Source organism: Drosophila grimshawi, unplaced genomic scaffold (genome assembly GCF_018153295.1).
Source record: "Drosophila grimshawi isolate 15287-2541.00 unplaced genomic scaffold, ASM1815329v1 contig_848, whole genome shotgun sequence".
Lineage (NCBI taxonomy): Eukaryota > Metazoa > Arthropoda > Insecta > Diptera > Drosophilidae > Drosophila > Drosophila grimshawi.
This window is the reverse complement of record NW_025063692.1, coordinates 7,586,341-7,613,678: the sequence shown is the minus strand read 5'-3', so window position 1 is coordinate 7,613,678 and position 27,338 is coordinate 7,586,341. Positions and strand designations below refer to the sequence as shown.

Below are 27,338 nucleotides of genomic sequence, written 5' to 3'. Positions count from 1 at the left end.
TTGTAATCCATACACAAGCACACACACACACAGCGGCCACAGCTGCCGCAGAGAGAGCGCAAGGCGTTGAGAGAGAACTGGAGAGCGCGTGCGCGACTGCAAATCGAGTACGTGGAAAGTGAAAGAAAACGTCTCCTGAGCTTCGGGTTTATTTTTCTGTTTTTTTTTTTTTGGTGCGCATGCGTCGTCGGTTCGTTAAGTCGTGTTTCGTGAGAGTCGCAACGTCGCTTTAAGCTCGACTTAGCGAGCAGAAACGAATTCAGTTGCCGTGCTGAACGCAAAGCGAACGGAACTGTGCGCATCGTGGCGCGCTTAACGATTACTTTTGTTTTTGTTTTCCATTACTTTTCGAACTCTGCTCAACACTTAACGTCTAGCGGTCGTAACTGGCCTAACGGTACGCGTCTAGTGCTCGAGAAATTGCGCGCATCTATTGTCTGCTTCTAGCGTATTCTATTCTTAAATTTTTTTATTATTTTTTTATTTTTTTTTGTGGCTTGTGTGTGTGTGTGTGAAGGATAAACAAGTTGCTGTCTCGACTGACACACTTTCCGGCGCACCTGTTGCAAATCTCGAAAATATTTGTACTGATTTTTGGATTTTGATTCGATTTCTTGCAGTTATTGTTGTTGTTGGCGCATGTTAAAAATTGGCCACACTAAACGAAAAACAGTCATAACTTTTGCTCATGAAAATCGTGTTAGCAAAGTCAAAGGAAAACAAACAACACAAATATAAAGAAGAGCAAAGAAAAAGCTGGCAAAAATTGTAGTGTGACAACAAATTGCGAATTCTTAGAAAAAATAACAACAAAACAACCAACAAAAAAATAAAATAGAAATAATAATTAACAAAAAAGAGGAGACAAGTTGAAAAATCTACAAACGCAACGAAGTGAGCGACAAAATGCAACGCACGCAGTCGCCGCTGCTGCGGCTGAAACTGCTGCCGCTGCTGCTGCTGCTGTTGGTGGCATCGTCACAGTCACAGACTCAGACGCAGGCGCAGAATATAGGTGAGTGTGTCAAGCGAAAGACGAAAACACGAAAAGATGATGAAAAGATGAGAAGACGTTAAGTCCAAAACAGAAAAGCAAACAAATTTTCTCTCGGTTCTGGTGCTGCTACTGCCCTTGCTTAATTTTTACTCATCACCCATTTTTCAGTTTATTTATATAATATATATATATATTTTTTTTTGGTCGGGGAGGGCGCACCTTTAAATTTTTTGCATACACTTTTGTCGCTGGCTTTTAATTTCCGGTTCTCTTTTGAAACAAAGCGACTGCGAGGCTTGTGCACTTTTTCCCACGTTCATAAAGCAGCAAAAACAACAACAACTACAAAAAATCAGCTAATGTCCAGCTTCAAGTCAAGTGCCGGCAACAGCTTGCTGTTGTTGTTGCTGTTGCTGTTGTTGTAGCTGTGGTTCGCTCACTCGCTTTAAATCGGTCAGCTTTTGTGCTCGTTAATTGTTTCGTGGGATACGCGCGACAAATGGAAACGAAGAAACTGACCAAAGACACGACTCATATGCATATTGCAAGTACAGTAAGCACTCGTTTATTACTCTACTGTTGTTATTCTATTTACATTTCCTTAAAATATTTCGTTATCTTCCTTCCTTAAATGTTCAGGTGTATTTATGCTAAAATAGTATATCAAATTGGAAATTGGAACTTTCGCATAATTTATCTCGATACAATTCGAACATCGAATCAATTTCTTATAGTGTATTTATGCGTCTTCTGATCACCTGATCACACAGCTATAAAATTTAATTTTCTCAGTTCAAAACTACTCTCCGATTTGTGTGCATCGAAACTTATTTTTCAATAATCTCTTATCTTAAAAGAGTCTTCTTATATTATTTATATTTCGTAAACTTCAATTATATTATTTCATTTTCTTAAATTTACCCCAAATTGTTCGCTTTAACGGGCGTGCACTGTGCTGGGTCGGGTTCAGTTGGTGGGCGTGTCTGCCAGTGTTGACCGCAGGAAACGGATGTTTGTTTGGGTCAGCAAGCAGATAGAGCAGCAACAACAAAGACAACTAAAGTGAATGCCAAATGTGTCACAAGAAACAAAAGACTTAGGCAACAAACTTGCTGCTGACGCCGATGCTGTTACTCTTGTTGTTGCTGCTGCTGCTGCTGTTGTTGCCGCTGCCGCTGCTGCACGTGACAGCGTCACCTGTTTTGGAAGAGGCAAGCAAGCACAACCTGTTGTGCCGTTCTTGTCTCCAATTACCAAACCATGTTTGCTGCACGTGGCAACAGATTGGGTTACAGTTATGCACAAGCAGGTGTCTCACCATGGGGGGAGGGGAGGTGTATTCCCAACAACGACGCCTTGAACTTGAGAACAGAAGAGAACAGCTTAGAAAAAAACCAGCCACTTTTATTGTTACTAGAAATGTTCTTTGTATTGTTGTGGCCAGTTACGACTCCATTAAAAGAGGCTCAATAACTTAAGAGCATGTAAACGGAATACCCAAGTTGAGAATAATGGAATACCGTCCATCAATCTTCAATCTGTTGTCTCGATACGCTCTTATCACTGAAAAATGATAAAGTCATTCTTGCAAACCGTTAGAGCTAAGAACCACAAAAAGAAGTTAAGTCCACATACAAAATAAAACTGTGGGAATCGCGTTGAAAAGAAATTAATTGAAATTACAAATCAAAAACAACAGACGGAAAAACTGAGAAACTAACGAAAAATGTTGTTAAGAGCAAAAGAAAAGGGCGATAATAATAACAATAGCAACAACAAGAAATTGTCTAAGAAATTAAAATAAAATTTACGAGCAGCTAAAAATTTCACAAACAAAAAAGTGTTGCCAGGTTTTTTTTCAACTTTTTGCCTCGACCAAATGGGAAAGTTTTTTTTAATATACATATATATATATATATATATATATATATATATATATTTATATATGTATTTATTTATTTGTCTACACAATTGTATTTTCATAGTGTTGACAATAAGAAAAGTAAAAGTGCAATGTAAACAGCCCGACAGAGATGGACAGAGGGAAGGATGGGAGGGAGAAGGCAAGCTAACAACGCTCGCTAAAAATTGCTAGCAACGTGTGGCAAGTCTCTCAGGCACAGCTCATCAGAGGGCATTACTTACGTTGTAATACCCCACCCATATTAGATGATGATGATGACTTGTTACTCATACGTATAGCTTTATCTTATGTTTTATGTATATATAATGACCGCTGACTAGCTGGTTGAGGGCACTGTAATGTCATGATATACCTGTATGAGATGTATGAGATGGTATACCACATATCGTCATTATCGTTATAATAATGATCATCGCATCAAGCTAATGACTCTCATTGCATTGCGGAAGCTCAGCGTTTAATTGCAATGCGAAAAAAAATCAAGCATAACTATTCGCAAGATGCTCACATCTAACAGATACAACAGATACATAACTCACAAGGCTGTTGTTGTCGATGGCTCGACTCGGCTCATTTGTGCAACCACAGTGCGCCACACAATGCGGCATTTTGTTTGAGGCGTGGCACATTGTGCGCGCATGCGTGCAAGCATCAGCGCTTTTTTATTTCATTTTTTTGTCTTAGCTTTAGTGTTTTCGTTTCTGCGGTTTGGATAAATCCCGAAACGAGGCGGTGGCTGCCTGTCTGCCTGGCTGCCCTTACATAATAGATAAACAAACTGGCACAACAAGGAAGTTGTGTCCACAGTTGAGGAAGCCAGACAGCCAGAAAGCTAGTCAGCTAGTTGTGGGGCTGTGGGCGACTATAACGCACTTTAGCGGACAGCAACAGCAGCAGGGGACTTTTACTTGTGACAACAACCTCAAAACTGTGATTAAGTATCCTTTCCCAATGAATGCTGTCATCATCACTCAAACGTAGATAGTTTTTTTGCATAACTTTAGTGTTATGTGTTATGCAATTATCTTCAAGTTTGCAGAATAGTTTGTGAACACTCAGTATCAGATTAGCTTTTCATCAAAAAGAATATCTTAAGCATTTTAAAGGTTAGTATTAGTGAGGAAAACATAGTCTTCCGACATCCAACTAAAATATTGCATTTCCATTTTAATTTTATTGCCCTCTTACTCTGGCTGAGTTTAATTGACACTTAATTTGCTGGAAATCGGCTTCGCTTATTAAAAGAGTGACCACACACTGAAATTTTAATGAAAACAAAAATGGCTTGCAGCTTAAAGTTGATCTGTTCAAAACATATTTACATACCAAATTTCATAGCCTCAAGTCTTACAGTCTCTGCGTTCCAAGCGCACTTTTCACAACGTTTTAATGATTTTGTTTTTGTCGTTGCGACAATCATAGCGATAAGCTCAGACTTTAATGCTTTTGATTTGTGTTTTCTTTGATAATGATCGCCAGTTAGGAGTGTGACAATTGCCGGGCCAAAAGTCACAGTATAGGCCAAAACTTTGGGCAATTGTCGCGCATTTGTGTCACAAAACGACAAACGAAATAATGCCCCTCAATATGTTTGGCCTCACAACTTTGCGCAACTTTTCGAGTTCATTTTATTTTATTTTGTTGGATTTCGAATAAATTTTAGGTGCAATCTTTAACAAGTGATGCCGCCTTGACACGTAGCAATGTGTGTGTGAGGGGGAGTGGATAATGAGGCAAGTGTGGAATGGAAATGGAAGTGAGACACTAAATAACTGAGCAACTTGCGCAAGCTGACAAATGGCCTTGCCAGACACTCCACAGAAAGTCAATTATTTAGCTGACACTTTGTGTTGGCGTTCAAGTCAAAGATTAACACATCGTCAGAAGAAGAAGAGACAGAAAGGGAGATAGTGAGATACGGGCATATAAATAGCTTAGATAAGCTTAGAGATTGCGCCATGCGATGGAGTAGATTACCGAAACAAGCTTGAAACAGAAAGCTTGAAATTCAGCTTGAAATAATTTCAAAATATTTCAAATGATTCAGAAACTAAAAGTAACGAAGGATTAGCGCTTTGACATTAAGAAAAAAGACCTATAAAATTCGATCATTCAAAGTAGAAGTTTAGTTCATGGGGAAGATTAATGATCAAAGATCTTAGATCAACTAAAACTATTTCTCAAGCAAACCGCAACACAATAAAGACTGCAACACTTGCATTGAGCTGAAATATCCAAAGAGCAGGCACAATCAGTCCGTTAACCCAAAAAAAAACAAAAGAAATCTTTTATATATGATCAAATAAATGAAAATTCGATCACTTACACAAAAGGTTGTATTGAGGTGGCAGTTCGAAAGACCAGCAACGATTAATCAATATTTTGAACTGAAAACGATGAAATTAAAATGAATTTCAAGTTGATAATAAGTGTGAAAAGGAAAAGATTTAATGAAAAGAAGAGATTATAGCTAATTAATCGCTTAAGCGCAAATCTTTTAAGCAATCAATAATGAAAATAATGCTTCACAATGTGTATTATATACAAGCCTTATACTAAGCATATCTCAACTTTCCAACAGTAAAGATGACCCAATGCTTTTGCGATTTTTGTGTATGTAAGATTTGTGTATTCATTCCATGTGTATTTCGACTGAAATCATCATCAATTTAAGTTTTCTTTTCGATTTTATAGTATTTTTGTTTTTGTTTTCTGGGTGCAGCTCATTTGTATGGAATTCTCATTATATGAATCAAGTATTAGCTGCAGTTGAATATTTATTATTATTTATGAACAATCAACGCACACACACGATCTTAAAACCTTTTAAGTGTGTGTGCGTGTGTGTGTGTGTGTGTAACTTTCGCGTTCGTTGCCTAAGTCTCTCGTTTGGTACTGCCAGCTGTGCGAAGAAATTGTAATGTGTGTCACAGTGAAATGCGCGGAAAGTGAAACTAACGTCTAATAAATAAATGAAATTGTTTGCTATTAGTAGCGCATTTAAATGACAACAACACCAGCAGTAGCAAGTGCTGCCACCATGAAAGCTGAAAGGCAAAAAGGTGTAGCTAATGGTTGGACGACAGAATCTATGTGCTTTTTAATTTAATTAATTGTAATGAATGTGCGACGCGTTGCTATTGCTATTGCTCTAGCTCTTACTGTAGTTGTTGTTGCCTCTTGCTACTTGTTGTTGCCATTTTGAAATTGGCAGGCAACAATTGGCTCGCTGTTTGGCATCTGATTCATGACTCGTTTTGCAGCCATCAATGCCACGAGGCGAACGCTATCGAAATTGTTATAAATAATTGCCTTTTGTTAATAACTTTAAACGTTGCTTATGCGTGTGTCTGAATGTGTGCTTTTGTGTGTGCTTCTGTGTGTGCATGTGTGTGTGTGACTCTTTACTGGTGTATGTGCGTTTCGTCACTGGCCCACTAAAAAAAGCTGTTGCAATTGCCATCAAATTAATGCCATAAAATTGACTGCCAAATGCGCTATAGTTGGAGATGGGGCTGAAAGCTGAAGCATTACTGATGGTAGCCCTCTCGATATATATCGATTTTACTTATATCATATCTCAATATGCATAAAATCATTTTATGTTTACCCCTTAAGACAAAGCACAACTTTTTATTTGAGTAGATGTCTTTTGTATGTAAAAACATAAATGTATTAAGGATTCTTAACAAACTAAGCTTTATTTATTATTCAATGTATATCTTTTAAGCTATTTGTAACTCATTGTACTCGGCGCTAATGAAATCTGTTAGCTAACTTTCATAAGTATGAGCCTTGTCTTGTAAAAAAGTACAGACTTATCTAATGTGTGAGGTTAGTTGAGTCTTAAGCCTATTTATGTAAAGGTACAGAATGGTTCAGAAAAATGTGTAACACACATGTGTATGTATGGGTAAATTTGATATTAGATACTTATATACAACGAGTGCATTCAATATCAGGTATCAATAAAATTTTACTTGACGCAGTGTTTTCTGTCGCACCAGCACAGATCTTAAGGTATAGCAACTTTCACAGCAACAGGTTGAAAAAAAAAAATATATAAAATATAAAAACTATGCGATAGTAAGCATTGAGGTATAGCAACGCTTTGGCAAAGCGCCCACACACTCAAACGCAGACACACACACACACACACACACACAAACACAGACAGAGACAGAGAAGAATGTTGGGCAGCACTTGATGTGGGTGAAAGCCAAGCCCATTTGCTGTGCCTACCAAACACACACACACACATAAGCAAAAAGCAGCTGACATATATAGCCATGGCCATAACTTGATAAAGCATGAGCAAACTGATTTTGAACCACTGTGCGGCAACTGTTGCTGCTGCTGCCACTTCTGCATGAACAACCAAGTGTAATAACAATAACAATAACAATTTCCAGAAATTATGGCGCCTGCCTAGGACGTTGCCTTTTGGGCCCGTACCAGCTACACACACACATATACATATTATATCAGTAAGAGTATAAGTGAGTGTGTGTGTGTTTACATATATATATATATATATATATATTGCTTAGAGCTGCGAGCCCAGCTAATTGCCAGCATGGACTTGCACTTAGACTCCGGACTCTAAACTCGGTGCTTGGCAATGCATCATTATCATAACCATTATCATTATCGTAATTATCATCATTAACATTATTATCAACTGCTATGGCCCAGGTTCAATGGCCGGCAGCTCCAGCTAGCTGACTGGCTTATCCGCGGTAATCGGAAGTGTGGATGACGCTGCGCTTAAAATCAATATTGCAGCAGCCACACATGAGCAATTGGTGCTTCTGTTGCTCATGGTGCGTTTATGAGGACCGTTGCTAGTTGTTAGTTAGTAGTTGGTAGTTTGCTAGTTATTGCTGTTGTCCACCTGTCCACCGCCCCAACTAAACAAGCTGAATATCAAGTTCCGAGAGTTGTTCATCTGCAGCTGATTCAACTGATTTCATAACGTTGCTGTTGCTGTTGCTGCTGCTGCCGCTGCCGGCGGCAACTGTCTAGCGGTAAAAAGCGAGCAGTTGGAATGCCAGGCAAACAACAAAAGCACTAACAGCAACAAGACTACATTTATTTTATAATCAAAACATGCCAGCAACAACAATAACAAGCACGAGAACAGCAACAGCAACAAAAACAACGACTAAAGTGAAATCTTCATAATAATAAAGAGACGATGCCCACTGACTGCTAAACTCCTTCTAATTTAAACTACAAGTGGCTGTTACTGTTGTTACTGCTGATGTAGTAGCTATTGCCGTTGTTGTTGTTACCGTGCTTTGTGTTGTTGTTGTTTTGGTTGCTCTTCATTTACATAGCGTGCGATGACGCGACGCGTTGACAAAAATGTTATGAACTCTGCTGAGGAGAAAGGCCAACAGCACATTTGATTTATTTGAGTTTCTTAGCTTTTTGGTGTTGCCTGCGTTTGCTGGTCTCTTATGCAAATTGTTAAATTAAGCTAGGCAAGTTCTACCCACAAATAAATAATATTTGTATATTTTATTGTTGCTTATGCTGTTGTTCCAAATCGTTTCTAATGTGGGAACACCAGCAACAGCGGCAACTGCCAAACAAATTTTTAGCGGTTCGCCACAAAACCACAAAAATACCATAAAAAATAGCTAGAAACAGAAAAAAATCAAGAGTCAACCAGAAAGATGCCAAGCAGCAGCCGCAGCAACAAGTAGAAAATGTACACAACAAGCAAAAAAATATTTTCAGCGTGTGCAACAAATTAGGCACAAACCAAAAATAAATGCAAAAATTATACGGCAGCCGCAGTAGCAACAACAGCAGCAAATGATAAATTGTAAGCTAGCAGCAGCAGCAACATTGATACACACACAGACACACATCTACACACACACACACACACACACACACAAAATTAGCAGTTGCAATGAGAACACACACACACAAACATCGCACGAGCCGTGAAGTGAGTTGAGCATGCGCGTTGCTTATACTCGTATATTGCTGCCGTATGTCCGCCCCTCATGTTGCCACCAGCAGCTATTGCAGGTGTTTTCGCAGCTGCTGCTGTCACACACACACACCGAGTGCATTTGGGCTCGTCTTGACCCAGTTTTTGTCCACACAGGCAGAGAAGGACGACGACAAGAGCAACAGTTGCTGCTGTGGCTGATGCTGCTGCTGCTGCTGCTGCTGCTGCTGCCAACACCTTTCTTTCTACGCTTGCACATTGATTTGTTGGCTTGACTTGGAATGCGGTCAACTGCCAGCAACAACAACAAGAACAGCAGACAGAATCACTGCTGCAGCAACAGCAGCAGCAATAGCATCGCTTTGGTCAATGTCGTTGCCTGACGATTGCTGCTTGTCGATCGCTGCTGCTGTTCCGAGCTGCGAGTTGCGAGTTGCGAGTTGCCGTTGCTTGGCCTTGCTTTGCTTTAGTCGGCAATCAAGCGTTCCTTTGGCGGCAAAAGTGCCGCAAAAAACGTATCGAACCTGTTATTGTATATGCCCAGTTCTGCCCACTTTTCTTCTCTCCCTCTCTCTCTCTGTGTTTATCTTTCTCTTTCTCTCTCTCTCGTCATTTCTTTTTTCTGTGATTTTTGCTGGTTCTACTTTCGAGGGAGACCTTGTCAACAGTTTGGCGCAGGTGAAAGATGTTGCTGCCTCCTGATGCTGTCATTGTCTGTTGTTGTTATAGCTGTGCTTGTTGTTGATTCTAAGTCTTTTTTATGTAACTGTTTAAGTTTGAAAATTTATTGTTACTGTCTTCGTCTGGGCCTCCTATGTTGTTGTTGCTGTTGCTCTTGTGCGTACCGTTACATAAATGCCAAGTTAAGAGAAGACAACTAAAGAGACGACCGGCGGGAAGACAAGTCAAGACAAGTCAGCGCATGTTTATTTAATACGCTTAACAGCTTTTAGCCGGACAACGACTTATAGACATGCTACAAACAGCTAACTAACAACAACCCCATTCATCTCCCTCCCCCACACCCCTCATCCATAGCCCTCTCATCTATTGGCCCCATCTTTTGTTCTCTCTATTGATGTCTCAATTCTATAAGCAACAACAACAACAGCAATGATGAACTTCAGCGGAAGTACAAATCAAAAGACTTAGGCAACGAACTTGCAACTACTGTCTGATGCTTTTAAGCCAACAACAAGAACACCAACAGCGAAAATTCGCATGCATTGCATAAAATAACCAGTTGCGAAATGGCTTTTAACAAGCTGCCACTAATTTTTGCCCGCCAGGCCAAATGCAGGCATTGCCACAACAAGAACAACAACAGCAACCATAGCAACAGAAACTTCTAACTGGGTCAAACAGCGTCTGCTTAAAGAAGCAGCTTAAATGAAATTCTCGAAAACCGGCCAAGTGAAGCAACGCGCCAATTTATGTAAATCCAAAAACCAATCAGCCTCAAACGCCAACAGCGGCAACAACAGCAGCATCGTCATCATTATGATCATTATGACCGCTGATAGACTAACGGTTTAAACCGTTTCTGATTTGACAAACATCACAAAAGAGCGAGAGAACAAAAGTCTCTGAAGTGGGGGGAGGTCAACTTTAGAAAATTGTTTCTTATACCCTATAGCCATTAAAATCTGTATAAAGATAAAGGGTATGCAAGCCAATAGGTTGTCTAAAAATAAAAAGACAAAAGCAATGCTTTGATTTCTAATTTGCGTAAAGTTCTCTTAATGTATTTGTTTGTTTGACAGTTAAGAATAAATAATCAATGAATCAATAAACAATGAGTAATTTCACATATTGAATGATTTCTAGAGACCAATTCGGTGGAGTAGACATTTTTGTAATTATATCGCATACTTAGCATATTTACTTCAAATTATGATTCTCGTTTCTGACAATTACATATTTCCAATATTTTACAAACGTTATTTCCACAATAAAAAAATCGAGATGATTTTGTTGATTAAATAATTATTGAAATGCATATGTAATGTTTACAGGGCAACTGCTAGTCGAGCAACAAAATCAGTCTTTGCTTATTGTTCGCTTCTCTTTTATGTGGCGGCACTGAGCGCGCTCAGCACGATATCTTAAAATTAGTTGGCCCATGAATCATTGCGACTTACAAGCGAAGAAAGACCTGCCTGCCACCTCTCCCCGCCACTCATCTCCGGCAGAAGCAAGTAAACAGCGCTCTGTGGGCAGCCTCAAAAAAGAAAAATATATAAAACGTAAAAGAAAAGGGAAAACCTTTGTAATGGGCGCATCTTTTGGACATGCTGCGCTTTTCACTCACTGCGGCTGCTTCTGCTGCTGCTGTTGCTGGTGCCGTGTATTGCTGTTGTGTGTTGCTGCTGAACTATCTCAATTGGGTCATCAGCCAAGGCAAATGTTTGCTTTCCTTCGATCGCACTTGCACTTTTCAATTTCGTAATTGAAGCGGCAATTGAAGAAGAAGACGAGTAGGAAGAGGAAGCAGAAGATGAAGAAAATGAAAAAGAAGAAAATCATCCACAAGCAACAACAGCAGCAACAGTTGCCGAAGCGTGGGCGTTAAGCAATCAGCGCATGACGCGACCTACTGCAACTTGCACAGCTGCTTCTGCCTCTGAATCTGCCTCCGCCTCTGCTTCCACCTCTGCCCTCTCCCCATTCGTACCCTAACTTTTCTGTAAGTAGTCCCCTTCTGTCTAAAGTATCTAATTAGCCTGTGTTGTTGTTGAGGGGCTATCGAGTTCAAGTGCTGCGCCCAAAACGAGCAACCAAATTTCACAGAAAATCTGGGGGACAGTGGCCAAAAACATGCTAATTGCGGAGAGTTGGCAGACAGCAGCTCCCCCTCCCTCCCCCTTCCCACCATTCAAGCAATTAGGCTGCATTTCTCCTCTTATTATTGCTCATACTGCTGTCGTTGTTGCATTTGTTGTGTGCGTTTAAAATGAAATTAAGCAGCATAGGCAAATTGTTGTCTCCATGGAATGCGGACTGTATTCAGACTACTTGCTACAAGTTCCAACTCTTTTGACTGAACGTAGAAAGCGCCCTGCAACCAGCAATCAGCTGAATATAAATGGCGGGAGGGGAGGAGCTTGCGAAAGGAGTCGAGTCGAGATGCTCCAGCTAAGATTTAATTCAACCGAACTAGTTCCTTAGTTCAGTTCTAACAAATCTCTTTTCTGTGAGAGCTTTTGATGCACTTAAGCTTACCTTACTTTTCATTTTTACTTTAATTACATGCTTAGAACAGTTTCCGTATCTAATTCTTCCTAGTCGAGATTCTTCGCTGAATTTTATTTTTTGGAATTACTTTCTTAAGTTATGTAATTAATTACATAATGCGCGATAAATAAAATCTCACTCTCGCTCTCTCTCTATTACTTCCAGCATGAATAAGACTTTACAGTTACTCAGGTAGTTAAAGTTGCCAAAAATTAATTGCACACACAAACACACACAAGTTCATTGAACTAGTTCCACTATTAAGATTAATTGACTGATCAGCGTCCAATCAATTCACATGCAATTATCATTTCACCTGCGTTCGCAAAAAATAACAGAACGGCAAAAACAACCAAAAATAATACACTCCTCCCCTCCCCCCCCACCCCCTCATACCTTGAGGCACGTTGTTTTGGCCTTGCTGACCCGACTGGACGGCACGGCTTTCGCTTTTTGTTTGCTTGTGCCTCGATGAATGCTTTTTATTTCTCTCTCGCTGTCGCTCTCTCTCTCTCTCTCTCTCTCTCTCTCTCTCTCTCTCTCTCTCTCTCTGTGTATCCCTCAGAGCTCTGGTCAATTTCGACAATAGGCGTTGATAGCCAATTTGTTACAACAAAAACAATAACAACTCTTTTTCTTGTAACTCATTAATATTATTATTATTATGAATATTATTTGATGTGCATGTACAATGAATATTCCAAACTTGTTCAAGTTGCTGGCTTCTTTTGTTTGCTCTTTCTACAAATTGCTCGCGTTGTCACTTGGATACTCACATAAGTATATATATATATATATGTATGTGTGTGTGTGTGTGTGCATATAACTATATAGATATATGCGGGGTATCACTTTCACTGAGTTGGCGCACGTAGAAAGCCAAATGAAAGCAAAGCAAACCAAACAAAAAGCTCACAACAAAACGTTGCATGTTGTTGCAAGTAAAAAAAAACAAAAACAACAACAACAGCACCACTTGCTCATACCCTACATATAGTTTTTTTTACATATATATATATATATATATACTATAGTCAGCTGGGCATAACCCTTAGCAGATCTCGCGACCCGCTCCATGCTTGGCTGACGCCTTGCTCGCAACCTTTTTTCCGTTTTCCTCTCTTTTGGTAACAGCAACAACAAAAACGACTCGGATCTCCCAACTCCCAACTCCGGAGTTGCAGTTTTTGTTGATTTTCTATCTTATTTTTTTCGGGCTCGTTTCAGCGCACAGCGTGGGAGTTACAGCGTCTTAACCATCTACCTCCCCACCTCCGCCAGCCCCACCTTTGGAGCTCGCTCGAACCATTTTGTAACTGAAACCGAAATTGAAAATTTTCATGAACTTGATTTCTTAATTTGTGGCCCAGGCGTTGCAAATGTCTCAGCTATACATACATACATATATACTTGTATATTGTATATTGTATTTTATGTTTTTTTCTTTCTTTCCGTTTAATTTATTTTCTCGTTGTGTGATGAATTTAAATTTGGCTGAACTAATTTGATTAGTGCCGGCGCACCAATTTGTAAGAGACTGCAGCAACATCAACTGGCAACAGCAGCATCAGCCGCAGCAGCAGTAACATGGGGCAGGCAACGGGTAACCGTTATGATGAAATTGCTCGACATTGATTGTATAAGCAGTTGTGCTGTCTTGCCACTTGCAAACTGGCTAACACGCTAGCAATTGTTGCCAGTTGTTGTTGCTGTTGTTGTTGTTGTTGTTGTTGTGAGTTGCCAGTTGGCAGTTGCTGTTGCAGCTGCAGTCTTGGACTTGCTTGGAAAGTTGCATTGGTCAAATGATGCTGCAGTTATTCGAGCATTTATGGCATGACTGAATCTCCTCGAACACTGCCTGCACAGTCTATAAAACAAGCGGTGCCTAATGATCTTCCAACTGTGTACAGCATGAAATGACATACACAACAACAACAACAACAACATCAACAACAACAAATACAAGAGCAACAACAACTGTTCAGAACTGCAATGCATAAGAACTCAAACTCAAACTTGTACTCCGAGGTCTCTAAGGGGAATGAAAATGTTTTGCTTGGAATTTGCTGCCGACACGACAGCAGCAACAGGCGGCAGCAATATCAAACTGACTCACATATGGAGCAAGAGCAACTGCAACAGCAACTGCCACAGCAGCAACATCATGATCTATGGCCAGCGGTCAGCCGTAATTCAAATTCAACTGATGAACAGACGCCTTGGTCGTCGTCATCGTCGTCGTCGTCGTCGTCGTCGTCGTCGTCTCCATCTCATGACATGCAAATGCGCCTGGGAACTAACTAAATTGAAAATGTAATCACTGAATGGCAGCAGCAGCAGCAGCAGCAATAACAATTGCTAGACATTTGATTTTGCATACGATTTGAAGTTTGCGAATCTCACAGAAGCAATCTTATTCATGATACGTTCTGCTGCTGCTGGTTGGGGGGGAAGTGTGGCATGTAATTAAATTAACAACATTTTCAATGTAACTGCAGAAGCAGCGCCCATGAATATAAGGGCTTGAGGTTGCAATTGTATAACTAATATGCAATTAAGATATTATAAATATTTAATTGAAATTTTTTATATAACTATAAACAGCATTTTACATTTTTCGAATTCACACCGAGTACCTCTCAAGTTGTTCAATTCAATTCAATACTCTGTTCTCAAACGGAAGAATAGTCGCAACGACTGCTTCAAATAAGTGATTCTTATTAAATCTTTGATTTCTTTATATGAATTTCATAACTTCGTTTGAAATGTGCTTAAAGTCAGCAAACATTTGATATAAAGTCCGATATTTAAAGCTTGCTAATTTCTGCTCAGTACGGATGAGGAAGCACTATATTGTATGCTTAGAATAGAGTATTGTGCAGTCGAGAACTTTCGTTATTGCAATGGTCGACAGTTTTGCCAATGCTGTTGTTGTTGTAACTTATCTTTCTCACGCTTTGCATTGACAGCAATTGCAGGCAAGCAGCAATAATAACAACAACAAAAATAACAGCAAGCTGAGAATATTTTGCAATGCTGAATACTTGGCATATTTGAGGTGTTTTGTTAACGCCATCAACGAAATGCCCAACACCAACACCAACAAGCAGCAACCAGCAACCTGCAACCACTGACAGCAGGCAACTTAAACTGGAACGGAACTTGCTTAATTGCCCAGTCCAAAGACATTGGCTAGCCAGCCAGTTAGTCAGTTGGCCAGTTAGTTGGCTTGAGAATTTGACAGTTTGTTGGCCGACAAATGTTGACATCGGCGCATTTTCGCATTGGCTGCCCATTAGAGAAGCCCGCAGGATAGGATCTGATCAATAAAATATTTCTATACATATATTGTGTTGGTTAATAATCAACGCCGGTCATTATTTCAGCAAACAGAATTGCGAGCTTTCGGTCTTATTAATTTCGATGAATACTTAAATTAACATTTCTTAGTATTTCACATTTTAGTTCACATAATAAATTGCAATTTGCGAAACTTACAGTAACAATGCATTTCTCTAGATACAATTAAAATGTGATCAAAGTTTTGTTCAGCTTAACTTTAGCTTAGCCCCAAGGCTGATCTTTAGCTAGAACAGTCCGTAGCTAATGTCATCGTATCATGTTGCTAAGTATATATTTAAATCAGAGTTCAGCTTCGAGACACAGCTGTAAGCTGAATTAAGAAATCAATCAAAGAGACTCGTACTATTGCCCAAAGGCAATGTTTATGAAAACAGCCGCTTAAGCAAGCATCTGTTCAGCTATTTGAATATTGAATATTTAATATGCGGCAACCAGATCCCCTACAAAAATGAATATTCAATTTATTTCAAATTTCACCCAAAATATTTCTTTGTTCAACTTAACTAACTCTCTTTTTTTTGCTCTCTCTCTCTCTCACTCTTTCTCTATCGCAGATGGAGCCTGCAGTTTTCCTGGCTCACCTGCGCACAGCAGCGTCGTCTTCTCGAGCGCGAATCTGACGCAAGGAACTGTCGCCTCCTACAGCTGTGAGCGGGGCTTTGAGCTCCTGGGACCCGCCCGGCGTGTCTGCGACAAGGGTCAGTGGGTGCCAGAGGGTATACCGTTTTGTGGTAAGTAATTGGATAAGACAAGATCTAATATAAAGGGAAATCAACTATCACATATCCTGTACCCAAATCTATAAAATCATAAATCTTAAGCTAGCACAGAGCACTGTTGATCTTTATTTTTAGCAGGGTACATTGAGTCAGAGTGAAGGTATTGTACATGTGTATATACATGTATATATGCATGTATACTGCAGCGGTCCCTTTTATAACCATTCTCAAGTCATACAGGGCATCAAGCTATTACCTGACGTAAACAAAAGACTTAAGACACAAACTTGCCACATCCAATTGGCCAGTTGAACATTTTTTTGTGTACGTCAATTAGCACCTTTGACTTCAGCTTGGCAGCTGCTGAAATCGTCGACGGTATGTGCTCTCCATATGTGTGCACAAAACTTTCACCAACAACAACACGAGTCGAATGTTCTCAACGATACACGCGCTATTCGGAATTCCAATTCCCAATTCCACAACACCGAATCCCAAAGCCGAAATCCAATTCCAAATGCAAAGTTGTCGTGTGGAGCTGCCAAGTGAAACATGATTAACACGACGCACAACTTGGTATCCGTTTCTATGTGTATGTGTGTGTCTTGTCGATGAAAGGCGGAACATACACAACAACACCAACAACAACAACAAGACCAACTAAAATGCGAGTTGAGAATTGAACGAACGAAACGATTGACCCACATTGGCTAGTGAGGCTCGTTTGTTTGGTTTTCGTATGGATCAACAAATAATAAATTTACCAAAAAAAAAGAAGAAAAATAATGTTCTAAGTGTCATTCTATGCGGCTTGCCGCTGTTGTTGTTACACAGTTGACTTGACAACAACTTCCGCCCGTTAAGCAAACAACGTGAAAATTGATTGACAGAAGCAGATCACACGAATGACTTAAAATTGAGGGCGAATTGAAGCTGTAATTATAATATTGAATAGAAATTAAATGTTAGACTGCAACCTTGACCTTTCAGCAGCTACTCAAGCAGCTACGGCTACTCATCTAAAATTGGATAGTAACAGCTCTTGAAAAACAAAAGGTTCTTCACTAATCATCCATGGCACAGCTATCATCCATGGCCCACGCTTATTAAAATTAGCTTTCTTTCATCGTGGGTTCGTTTGCATAACTGTTTTTAGATCACATTTGGCTACTAGTCAAACCAGTTTTGTATTGAACTACAAATGTTTTTCAATTGATAACATTCAAGCTATCTACATACCAAGCTTTAGTCTTATAAATACATATTTTACACAGGTAGACCTATAAGCTCATTGTAACATACCAAAATTCTCTGAGAAAAAAGATGCTTAGTTTCTATGCAAGTTTCTGTCTATGGAGAAGTTACATTTTTAAATACTTAGTTCATTGAGAAGTTCATGTCAAATTTTAAGGTACAATCAATTTGACTTTGGGGTCTCGTCAATTTTGTCATTCCGTTGTCAGTCTCGGAAACTGTTGTGACCAAAAAAATTTAACGGGTCTTGTGTTTTGTTGATTTACGGCTGTCACTGATTTTCGAGTGGTAAATTGCGCCCTGCGGTTGCAAGTTGCCGGTTGCTAGTTGTTAGTTGCTAGTTTCCAGTTGCCAGTTGCGAGTTGTGAATTGCCAGCAGACAAATTGCCGCTTGGCAGCTAAACTGAGTGATGGCAACCCAAAGCCGCCGGTTCGAATCATTGATTTCATTGATTAATTGAACAATGACGAACTGAAAGAGCGTAACGCAAAATTGAATGTGCCGCTGATGATTATTGGACCAAGATGACGCAGCAGGCGGCAACAAAAATAAGTCGAGAGCACGAAAATCAAATGAAAATTGACGATTAGTGGTTAAATACTGAAATTGAAATGGAAACAGAAAGGCGCCAATTAAAAGGTATTTTGTCATTGAACGAAAGTAACTAAAATTGAGGCTAAACTAAAATTGAGTTAGAATTCACATAGTAAATGAAACAAAAAAAATATATTGAGTTAAAATTGAAATTTAATTAGGGAAATGACGAGTGTATATCAAATTTATACGGAAAATAAAATATTGAATGGCATAAAATGGGAAGTGGTAATTTTAACTGAAAAATTGAAGATAGTTTCAAATGAAATTTTTTAATTCGGTGACAAATTAAAAGTAATTATCACTTGCAACGAAAGTGGTTTAAAAAAAAGTTGAAACTGGCATCGAAACTAAAACTGAGACTGAAACTGAATCTGACTGAGATTTAGACTGACACCTGCCCGTCCACAAAACTTGAAGCAGCTGAGTTCAGTTGATGTGCTGTATAGAAAGTCAAATGAAACCGAAAAACAGAGACGATGAAGAAGAGGAGGAAAAGCACACACACACACACACACAGTTTCACGTTCTGCGATCTTTGAGCGCGTCATGAGCCGCTGCCTGCCTAGCCTTAGTCTTAGCTTCAGTTTTAACTTTAGAGTTGAGTGAGTTGCGAGTGCCTTTTATCCGACAGATGCATCTGATTAATGAATCTCTGCCACACACACACAACACACATGCGTAGCGTGTAATTAAGCCCAAGCAACTACAACCACTACAACGCCAGTTGAAAGAAAAAGTAAAAAAAAAAATGTACAAAAAAATAAAATAAAAAAATTTCACTTTTGCTTAAAAATGTCTACGTTTAGGTCTATGCCCAGCTACTCAACAATATGTACAGGCCTTGTAGCACTTGTTAAATTCTAGCACCCCCTTCTTCACTTGCAGCCATTCCACTCTGACTAATTGGTCAAGCAAGGTCAGTCGATTTTAGTGACTTGACTTGACAAATGTGCATGCACACAGAACTTTTTCGAATTTAGTAGATTTTGTGTTTGTTTGCTTCTTTTTGTTTTTGTTTTTGTTTTGCCCAGAAAGCGTGTCAGGGCCATGCATAGACTTATGCAGCCCACTGTCTTAGCCCTGGCCAGTTGGAGAGACCTTGCTATCTTAGTCTGGGAAACAAAAAAAAAAAAAAAAAATCCAACACACACAATAAAACAAAAGCCTGAAACAACAAACACTCTTTGAGAATCCCAAAAACTATCAAATCTCAAATTAGAATCTCTTTAATCTTAACTCTTGAAATGTTTTCCCATCTTTATAGTACTAAATGTGGCCGCTGGTAAGGCACCAATGCAAATATCAACTGATGGGGCCGGAGCCCCGCAGAAGGCCATCGATGGCTCCACCTCTGCCTTCTTCACGCCGGAGACGTGCTCCCTAACAAAACCGGAGCGTTCGCCCTGGTGGTATGTCAATCTGCTCGAGCCCTATATGGTTCAACTGGTGCGTTTGGACTTTGGTAAATCCTGTTGTGGTAAGTTCATCAATCATAATTTTTTCTAATCAACTGTATTAATGAAGTAGAGCATTGGGCTTGAAAGTCAGTCCAATTTGGTTGGTTCCATTGAAAATCAGGCTTAATATGCATTAGCGCAATAGATCAACTGAAGACAAAACTCATCCTCATCGAAGTTTTTATTTGATTCTGATTCGAAGCCTGAGTTGCAAGTACTGAAAAAGTGTTTTGCGGGTTAAGGTTAGTTCAGTTTGACAATGGCAATTAGAGTCGCAGACGGAGACGGAGACGGAGAAGCCAAATGGCAAATGTTGCACGAAGTCACTTGACGGGTTGCAGACCTGCAACCAAACAGGCAAAAGGGTAGCCCCAAAACGTTCGCTAAGGCAAACAACTGTCAGACTTTCGGACAGACAGAGAGAGCGAGGGAGAGGAGAGAAGAGAAGAGCTGAAAAAGAGCGAAAGAAAGAAAGAGAGTCAGGCAGGGACAGAAAGAAGCCAGCTAGACGAGTCAACCAATAAGTTTTTTTCCCAAATGCTTTCACTTGGCTGCAACAAGTTGAGGCTGCCGCAAAATGTTATGTGATTTTTATGCGGCGGCGGTGGTTCAGTCAGTGGTTCAGTGGCTCAGTGGCAGGGCCAGTTGCTGCTGGTGGGGCAGGCAATATATGTGGGGAACCGAATATTTATGATTACTTTCACTGCGCACTGCGAACTGAACTTGCCTGACCCGCTGCATGCCGCACATGCCATATGCCACATGCTACAATGGGCTATTGGGAAAAAAGATATTTTTTTTAGGACAGAAAGTCTTTGCTTAAGGGAGCTTAATAAAACGCATTTTAACATTGAATGACTTACAAAGTATAAATATGTTTTATTGTAAAATTATGAATTAGAGAACATGCCAACTAATTGTATTTCATGCATTTTTGATGGTTACTTTCTCAGGTAACAAACCGGCAACAATTGTGGTCCGTGTGGGTAACAATCGTCCAGATCTGGGCACGAATCCGATTTGTAATCGGTTTACGGGTCTACTCGAAGCCGGCCAACCGCTCTTTCTGCCCTGCAATCCACCGATGCCGGGTGCCTTTGTTAGCGTCCATCTGGAGAACAATACACCGAATCCATTGTCCATATGCGAGGCATTCGTCTATACGGATCAGGCGCTGCCCATCGAGCGCTGTCCCACATTCCGGGATCAGCCGCCCGGCGCGTTGGCCTCGTACAATGGCAAATGCTATATTTTCTATAATCGACAGCCGTTGAACTTCTTGGATGCGTTGTCTTTCTGCCGCTCCCGAGGCGGCACGCTGATCAGCGAGAGCAATCCGGCGCTGCAGGGCTTTATTAGCTGGGAGCTATGGCGTCGCCATCGCAGCGATGTCAGCTCCCAGTACTGGATGGGGGCAGTGCGTGACGGCAGCGATCGCAGCAGCTGGAAGTGGGTCAATGGCGATGAGCTGACTGTCTCCTTCTGGAATCATCCCGGCGGCGATGAGGACTGCGCTCGCTTCGATGGCTCCAAGGGCTGGCTGTGGAGCGATACCAACTGCAACACCCTGCTTAACTTTATCTGCCAGCATCAGCCCAAGACCTGCGGTAGGCCCGAACAGCCGCCCAACTCCACAATGATTGCGCTCAATGGATACGAGGTCGGCGCCCAAATCAAATACAGCTGCGATGCAAATCATCTGCTCGTCGGACCTGCCACACGCACCTGCCTCGAGACGGGCTTCTACAATGAGTTTCCGCCTGTCTGCAAATGTAAGTGCCACACAGTGTACTCAATACTCCAAGCAGAGGCAATATGAGTACTACTCATGACTCTATCACGACCACCCTTAACTGCAACTAATAGTTGTTATCAGATGAACTAACACGATTCTTTCTTTAGATATTGAATGCGGTCTGCCGGCCAGCATTGCTCACGGCTCGTATGGACTGCTAAATGGCACCGTTGGCTATCTGAGCTTGGTGAAATATGCCTGCGACGAGGGATACGAGATGATAGGACGCGCACTGCTGACCTGTGACTTTGACGAACGCTGGAACGGACCGCCGCCACGCTGCGAGAGTAAGTCTCAGATTCAAATCGCAATCATATTCACATCATAACCAAACTCACATCACTGTACAACTCTTTGATTTTTTCTGTGCACAGTTGTTGAGTGCGATACGCTGCCTGGCAACTATTACAGCACGATAATCAGTGCTCCAAATGGTACTTATTACGGCTCGAAGGCGGAGATCAGCTGCCCGCCGGGCTACCGCATGGAGGGACCGCGAGTGCTCAGCTGTTTGGCCACCGGACAATGGAGCAGCGCGCTGCCGCGCTGCATCAAACTGGAACCACCCACGCTGGCCACACCCCCAGCACCACCGGCGCCGCCGTCAACGGCAGCAACACTTGCACCACCGTCATATAGGCCCAAGATTATAGCCACCACCAGTCGCACACCCGCCTATCGTCCCCCCAGCAGCAGTTCCCCCACGGGCGGCACGCCCAGCACTGCAGCCAGTTATCCACGTCCGCATCCCAGCTTGAGCACGCCGCAAGTGGAGATCAATGGTGAAGGTGAGCAATAAAATCAATTTTTGACAATAATCTTAGGCATAAATAGAATACTTACAACCAATTTGCTTGCCTGAAACATGGCTTGTATGTTGATGTTTGGCTGGTAGAGTGCCGACACTCAAACAACTAAGCTGCTTTGATTCCGGTTCCGAAAACGGAACACACGAATAACCCCCCAGCCAATCGACTGCAAATGTAAAGCCTAATGCATGACATGCTCTCTCTTCGCACAGGCGACTCTGAGGAGGACAACATCAATGTGCCCGTACCTGGCACTGTGCGCGAAGAGTTCCCGCCACGTCGCACCGTTCGCCCCGTGCTAATACCGAAGAAGCCGAGCAGCACGCCAGCGACCAGCTACAGTAGCAGTACTAGTAGTAGCAGCACCAGCACCACACAGTATGCTGGTCCTGGTCTGCATGCGGGTCCTGGCTCCACCTATGCACCGACACCGACGCGGACGCGTCCCACGCTAGAGACGACGACGCGGAATACACAGCAGATAATCCTCAATTCGCATCCTCAGGATAATGAGATCGCGGACAGCGTTAATATTCGACAGAATCAGTCGCCCAATGTCAACGTTCCATTTGCCGTCGATAATCCCGACCGCAAGGAGACCAAGGAGGCCAAATTGAATCTGGGCGCCATTGTTGCACTTGGTGCTTTCGGTGGCTTCGTCTTCCTTGCCGCTGTCATCACCACCATTGTCATCCTGGTCAGAAGGTAAGTACTTCAATCAATCAGTCACTTAACCAAAGTAACATTTTTCAATTTAACATTCAAGTTGTATATTGTTAATTGAGGTTGAAAGAAAAATGCAGTTTTTAAGATGAAATTTAAGCAGAAGCTTTGCATTCACATTAAAGTTAAAGCTTTAAACAAAAGAATAAGAATACGATTAAGATTGAATATAAAACTGATATTGAATTTCACCTTATTGAAGTTCAGATAGAAAGTAAAGATTAAAGATGATATTAAGACTTAATTCAAAAATTGACAATTTAAACGTAAATTTAAAACTAAAATTGATATGTGTGAAGCCTGATTTAGCTTAGCTAATTTTAAAAGAAAATTTAATATTGTGTCAGCAACTGAAAACGTAAGCAGAATCGGACACCGAAATATCGAAATAGAACATTTTTATAATACCTAAAAGATAAAGATAAACTTTTCCTAAGCCCTTAAGCCACAGACAAAATTTAAACACCCTATTTATATTTCCCACACCCCCCAACCCACTACTGTATACCCTGTGACTGTAACTGATTTTTTTCTAGTGCTCTTCTTGTTTGCCTTTTGTTTGTTGTTTTCGTTTGCAATTGTTGTTGTTTCTATATATATATATATATTCTAAACCTTGGCCTCGTACTCATTGCTCTCCCAGCTGTCGCCCTCGCTCTCATTTGTATAACCCACCATATAACTGTACATACACCAAAGAAGATGAAGTTGAAGATGAAGAAGAAGAGAGTCTCTCAGCCGTTGCACACTCACACTCATAAACACAATAACACACACACACACACACACACATACACTCGAGACACGCATACATAGATCGAAACGCTTTCTCTTTCTTTTGTTGTACAACTCTCTTTTTTCGTTTTCGTTCTCTCCTCTCTCGATTTCGGCAAAAACCATTCGTCAGCACCCCGAACAGCAAACGGCGGCACCTAGCTAAACATTTTACCAATTACCATCAACAACACAACCATCATCATCACCATCACCAGCAGCAGCAGCAGCACCATCAGCAGAAATCGAGGCACCTTCAGCACCAGAAGCGTCAACAACAACAGCCATACCGTGGAGCCGGGGTACACAAACCACCAGCACCACCACCATTGCCTCCAAATCGATTGCCCAGCTATGCAACGGCAACGGCAAGAAGCGCTACAAGCTATGCCTCAACGGCCCAATTGACTCGGTGCAGCAACAAAGGTAGCGACCGTGTCAAAGGTAGTGTCATCGGTGGCTACCACATGCGTTTCTTTGGCGATGGGTACGGCAGCATTACGTCGAGTACACGATGCGAGCCGGCACCATCGCTGTGGTACAGCGTCCTGGCGCTACCCTTTGATGATCAAAAGCTCGCCCGACGCGAGCTTAGCACATATGGGCGTGGCTATAGGTCAAGAGCGGGTCTCTTTAGCAGTAGTCATATGTAGAACGGAACAGAACAAGGAGCAAGGAAGAGAGGAGAAAGTGGAAAACGAAATAGTTATCCAAAGTATACAATACAGAAAGGGCAAACAAGCTTATGCCAAAGAGAGACAGAAACGAATCGAAATGGAATCGAATGGAATGAAACGAATGGAATCGAATCGAAATATGAAACGAAGTTAATAACCACAAACCGAAGACTACCTGTGAATGTAATGTGAACGTGTGCCAAAGATGAGCTACAATCAAACTAAAGACAACTATCAATAAACTATCGATCAATCAATAATCAATCAAAACACTCAATCAAACTATAATAATACAGTGCCTACAATGCAAACCGCACAACAACAACAACAACGGCCATACACACAAATGTAAGCAGCCAAAAAAATACTTAACATACCAACAAAAACCAAAACACAATACAACAACACACGCTCAATCAACAAGCCAATATAAACAATCAATCAATCAAGCAACACATATAAACTTTGGACCTTTGGAAGTCATTTTTGGTTTTCCAGTTGAATGCTGTGGGGCTGCCTATTTGCTGTATCATTTCATCAATCAATCAATCAATCGATAAATCATTCAATCAATCAGTCAAACAAAAGCTGTTGTCGGGCTACACACACACACACACATACACACACACACAAACATAAACAAACACGCAGACACATGCATACTCGTCCCATTCTTTTATATATCTAAGCGCGCTCTCTCTCTTTCTCTTTCTCTCTGTCGCTCTCTTATACTGCACATTTGGTCTTCCAATCTGAGGTTGGCGCGCTCTCTTTTGTGTTTAATTAATCATCTCTCATCTGTCATTTGTATTGTAATATGATGTATGTTACTTGTCGCTAATCTCCCGCACGCACTCTATTTAAATGTATGTTCTCTCATCTCTCTCTCTCCTTCTCGTTCTCTGTGTTTTTTGTGTAACTCTCTTGTAACTAACAAACGCCCAATTGTGTATTCCTTGTAGCACCCTATCCCTCAACCTCCTCCCTACATCCCTCTCTATCTCTCACACTCTGTCCATTTTAATTTGTAATTTAACTAATTAAATGTTTCTCTCTCTCTCTCTCTCTCTTTATGTGTCTTGATTTCACGCTCTCTCGTAGAAACCGCACGACGCAACATTATCGTCATCGCGCCTCACCCGACTGCAACACGGTCGCTAGCTTTGACAGCTCTACCTCCGGCTCTCGCAATGGCCTCAATAGGTTCGTGTCTACGCTAAGCGTTTTTGCATTGTGGCTGCAGCTAAAGCTCTCGCTTGCGTTCTCATTCACAGATACTATCGTCAGGCGTGGGAGAATCTGCACGAATCCGCCTCGAAGAACAGTTCGCACAATGCTCTACGCCGCAAGGAGACCCTCGATCCGCCCAGCATGACACGCTCCCGCGACAATCTGCGTGACAATATGCAACGCTCCCGCGAGAATCTCGACAGGTGAGATGACAACCACAAAATGCCAAATTTATGGAATTTAGTTTATTTTCTGATCATGCAAAATAATATAAATTATAACTTTAAAAATCGATAATTAACGTCAATCTATATTTGGGTCTCTTTCAGATGCGGCCGAGATAACTATGGAATGCGCGACAATTCAGAGATGGTCGTGTCGGATGTGTGCTTAAAGGGGGAAAAGAAGCGCCACCATCATCATCATCATAAGAGCAGCTCCCGCAATGGGGACTATCGCGATCGGGATCAATCCGCTGGTAGACGCGATCATCACAGGCACAGCGGTGGTGGTGGTGGTGCTGGCAATGGGGGTGCTGGTAACGGCGGTGGTGGCGGACACTATTGACCAACCATGATAATCACCATCAGCGTGGAGGAGCAATAGGAGCTATCGAAGCAGCAATCGAAGCAATCGCAGCCTGGAAAAGCACACAACGAAACTTCTTAACTCTCTTCTTTTTTTTTTGTAGTTTTCATGTGTTTTTTTTTCTTGTCTACACTCGAATTGCGGTTTAGTCGTAGGTCCATAACTTTCTGTTTATAGCAAAAATAATTAAGAAGATGATCAAGAAGAAGTGGAAGAAGAAGAGGATGCATATTAGAGTTACGCGATTCTTGAAAACTTTTGCAAGTCAATAGCTACTATATATCGTATACATTGTATACTCGTACTTATACACATATATATGTATATTCCCTAATCGTATCTAGTTTTGGTATTACTCCGATACACCTTACCCCCAACCCCCCATTCCCATCATTCATCCTAATTTCACCCCAGTGACTCGTCTATTTATTGCGAAAGTTTTTTTTTAGTTACAATTTTTATGAATTAGTTGTAAAAAACCAACAAGAAACAAAAACGAAAACAAATACAAATACAAAAACAACCAATGTGTGGGAAAGGCCAGTCGAGGCGTGGAGCGGTTTATATATGTTAGTTACTAGAAAAACAAATAACAAAATATACGAAATTAAAGGAAAAGAACACAAGCACAGTGAAAAGTATCCCAAAATAAAACAAACCTAAAATAAAAACCTCAGCATATACAAATAATTATGTGCAACTTGGTTTAGCTTAAGGCGAGGGTAGTTCCTGCAGTTCTTAGGCCAAATCGACTTGCGCATAGTAGTTGCAATATCTACTTAGTTACGTATACCCCAATATTCCTATATCCCAGCAACAATAGCTCACAAATCGAAAAATCAATAAAGAATAATATTGTAGTACGCGTGCCATTAAGGGCAACGAAGCAAAAACAAAATTAAAAACAAAAACAAAACAAAAAAAGAAACGAAATCATTTTACATTTACATCTGTGCACGTAATATATACAGTTGTTCCATTCCGCACACAAAACACACACTTTCTTTTATAGCGTTTAATATTTTTAATATTTTTAGAGTGTTTGTTTTGAGAGAGTGTAAAAATTATTTTTGGATAGGGCGGACGCTTTCTGTAATGCAAAAGCCGCAGATTATGCAATATTATTTGTATTTCATGCATTATATTTCCAATGTAAATAATAATAATTTATTTCATAAATAAAACAATGATCATTTTAACTGAAATTCAAATCAACGACTTTTATTCA

General features: G+C 40.9%; 1 protein-coding gene across 2 annotated transcripts; it reads left to right on the top strand.

The window, feature by feature from the left end:
• The first annotated feature begins 290 nt into the window (after positions 1 to 290).
• Positions 291 to 27,319, top strand: LOC6565611. 2 transcript variants are annotated; one of them, XM_043216188.1, is made up of 12 exons: positions 291 to 448; positions 621 to 1,015; positions 16,041 to 16,217; positions 19,322 to 19,534; positions 20,468 to 21,286; positions 21,417 to 21,596; positions 21,684 to 22,097; positions 22,331 to 22,823; positions 23,749 to 24,264; positions 25,394 to 25,495; positions 25,567 to 25,725; positions 25,852 to 27,254. In XM_043216188.1, the coding sequence occupies exons 2-12, from the start codon at positions 907 to 909 to the stop codon at positions 26,087 to 26,089; spliced, it is 3,420 nt and encodes a 1,139-aa protein (XP_043072123.1). In that variant the 5' UTR covers positions 291 to 448; positions 621 to 906; the 3' UTR covers positions 26,090 to 27,254. The 2 variants fall into 2 exon arrangements, with proteins under 2 accessions (XP_043072123.1, XP_043072122.1); XM_043216187.1 differs by lacking the exon at positions 23,749 to 24,264 and having other exon boundaries at positions 293 to 448; positions 25,852 to 27,319.
• Positions 27,320 to 27,338: the final 19 nt, after the last annotated feature.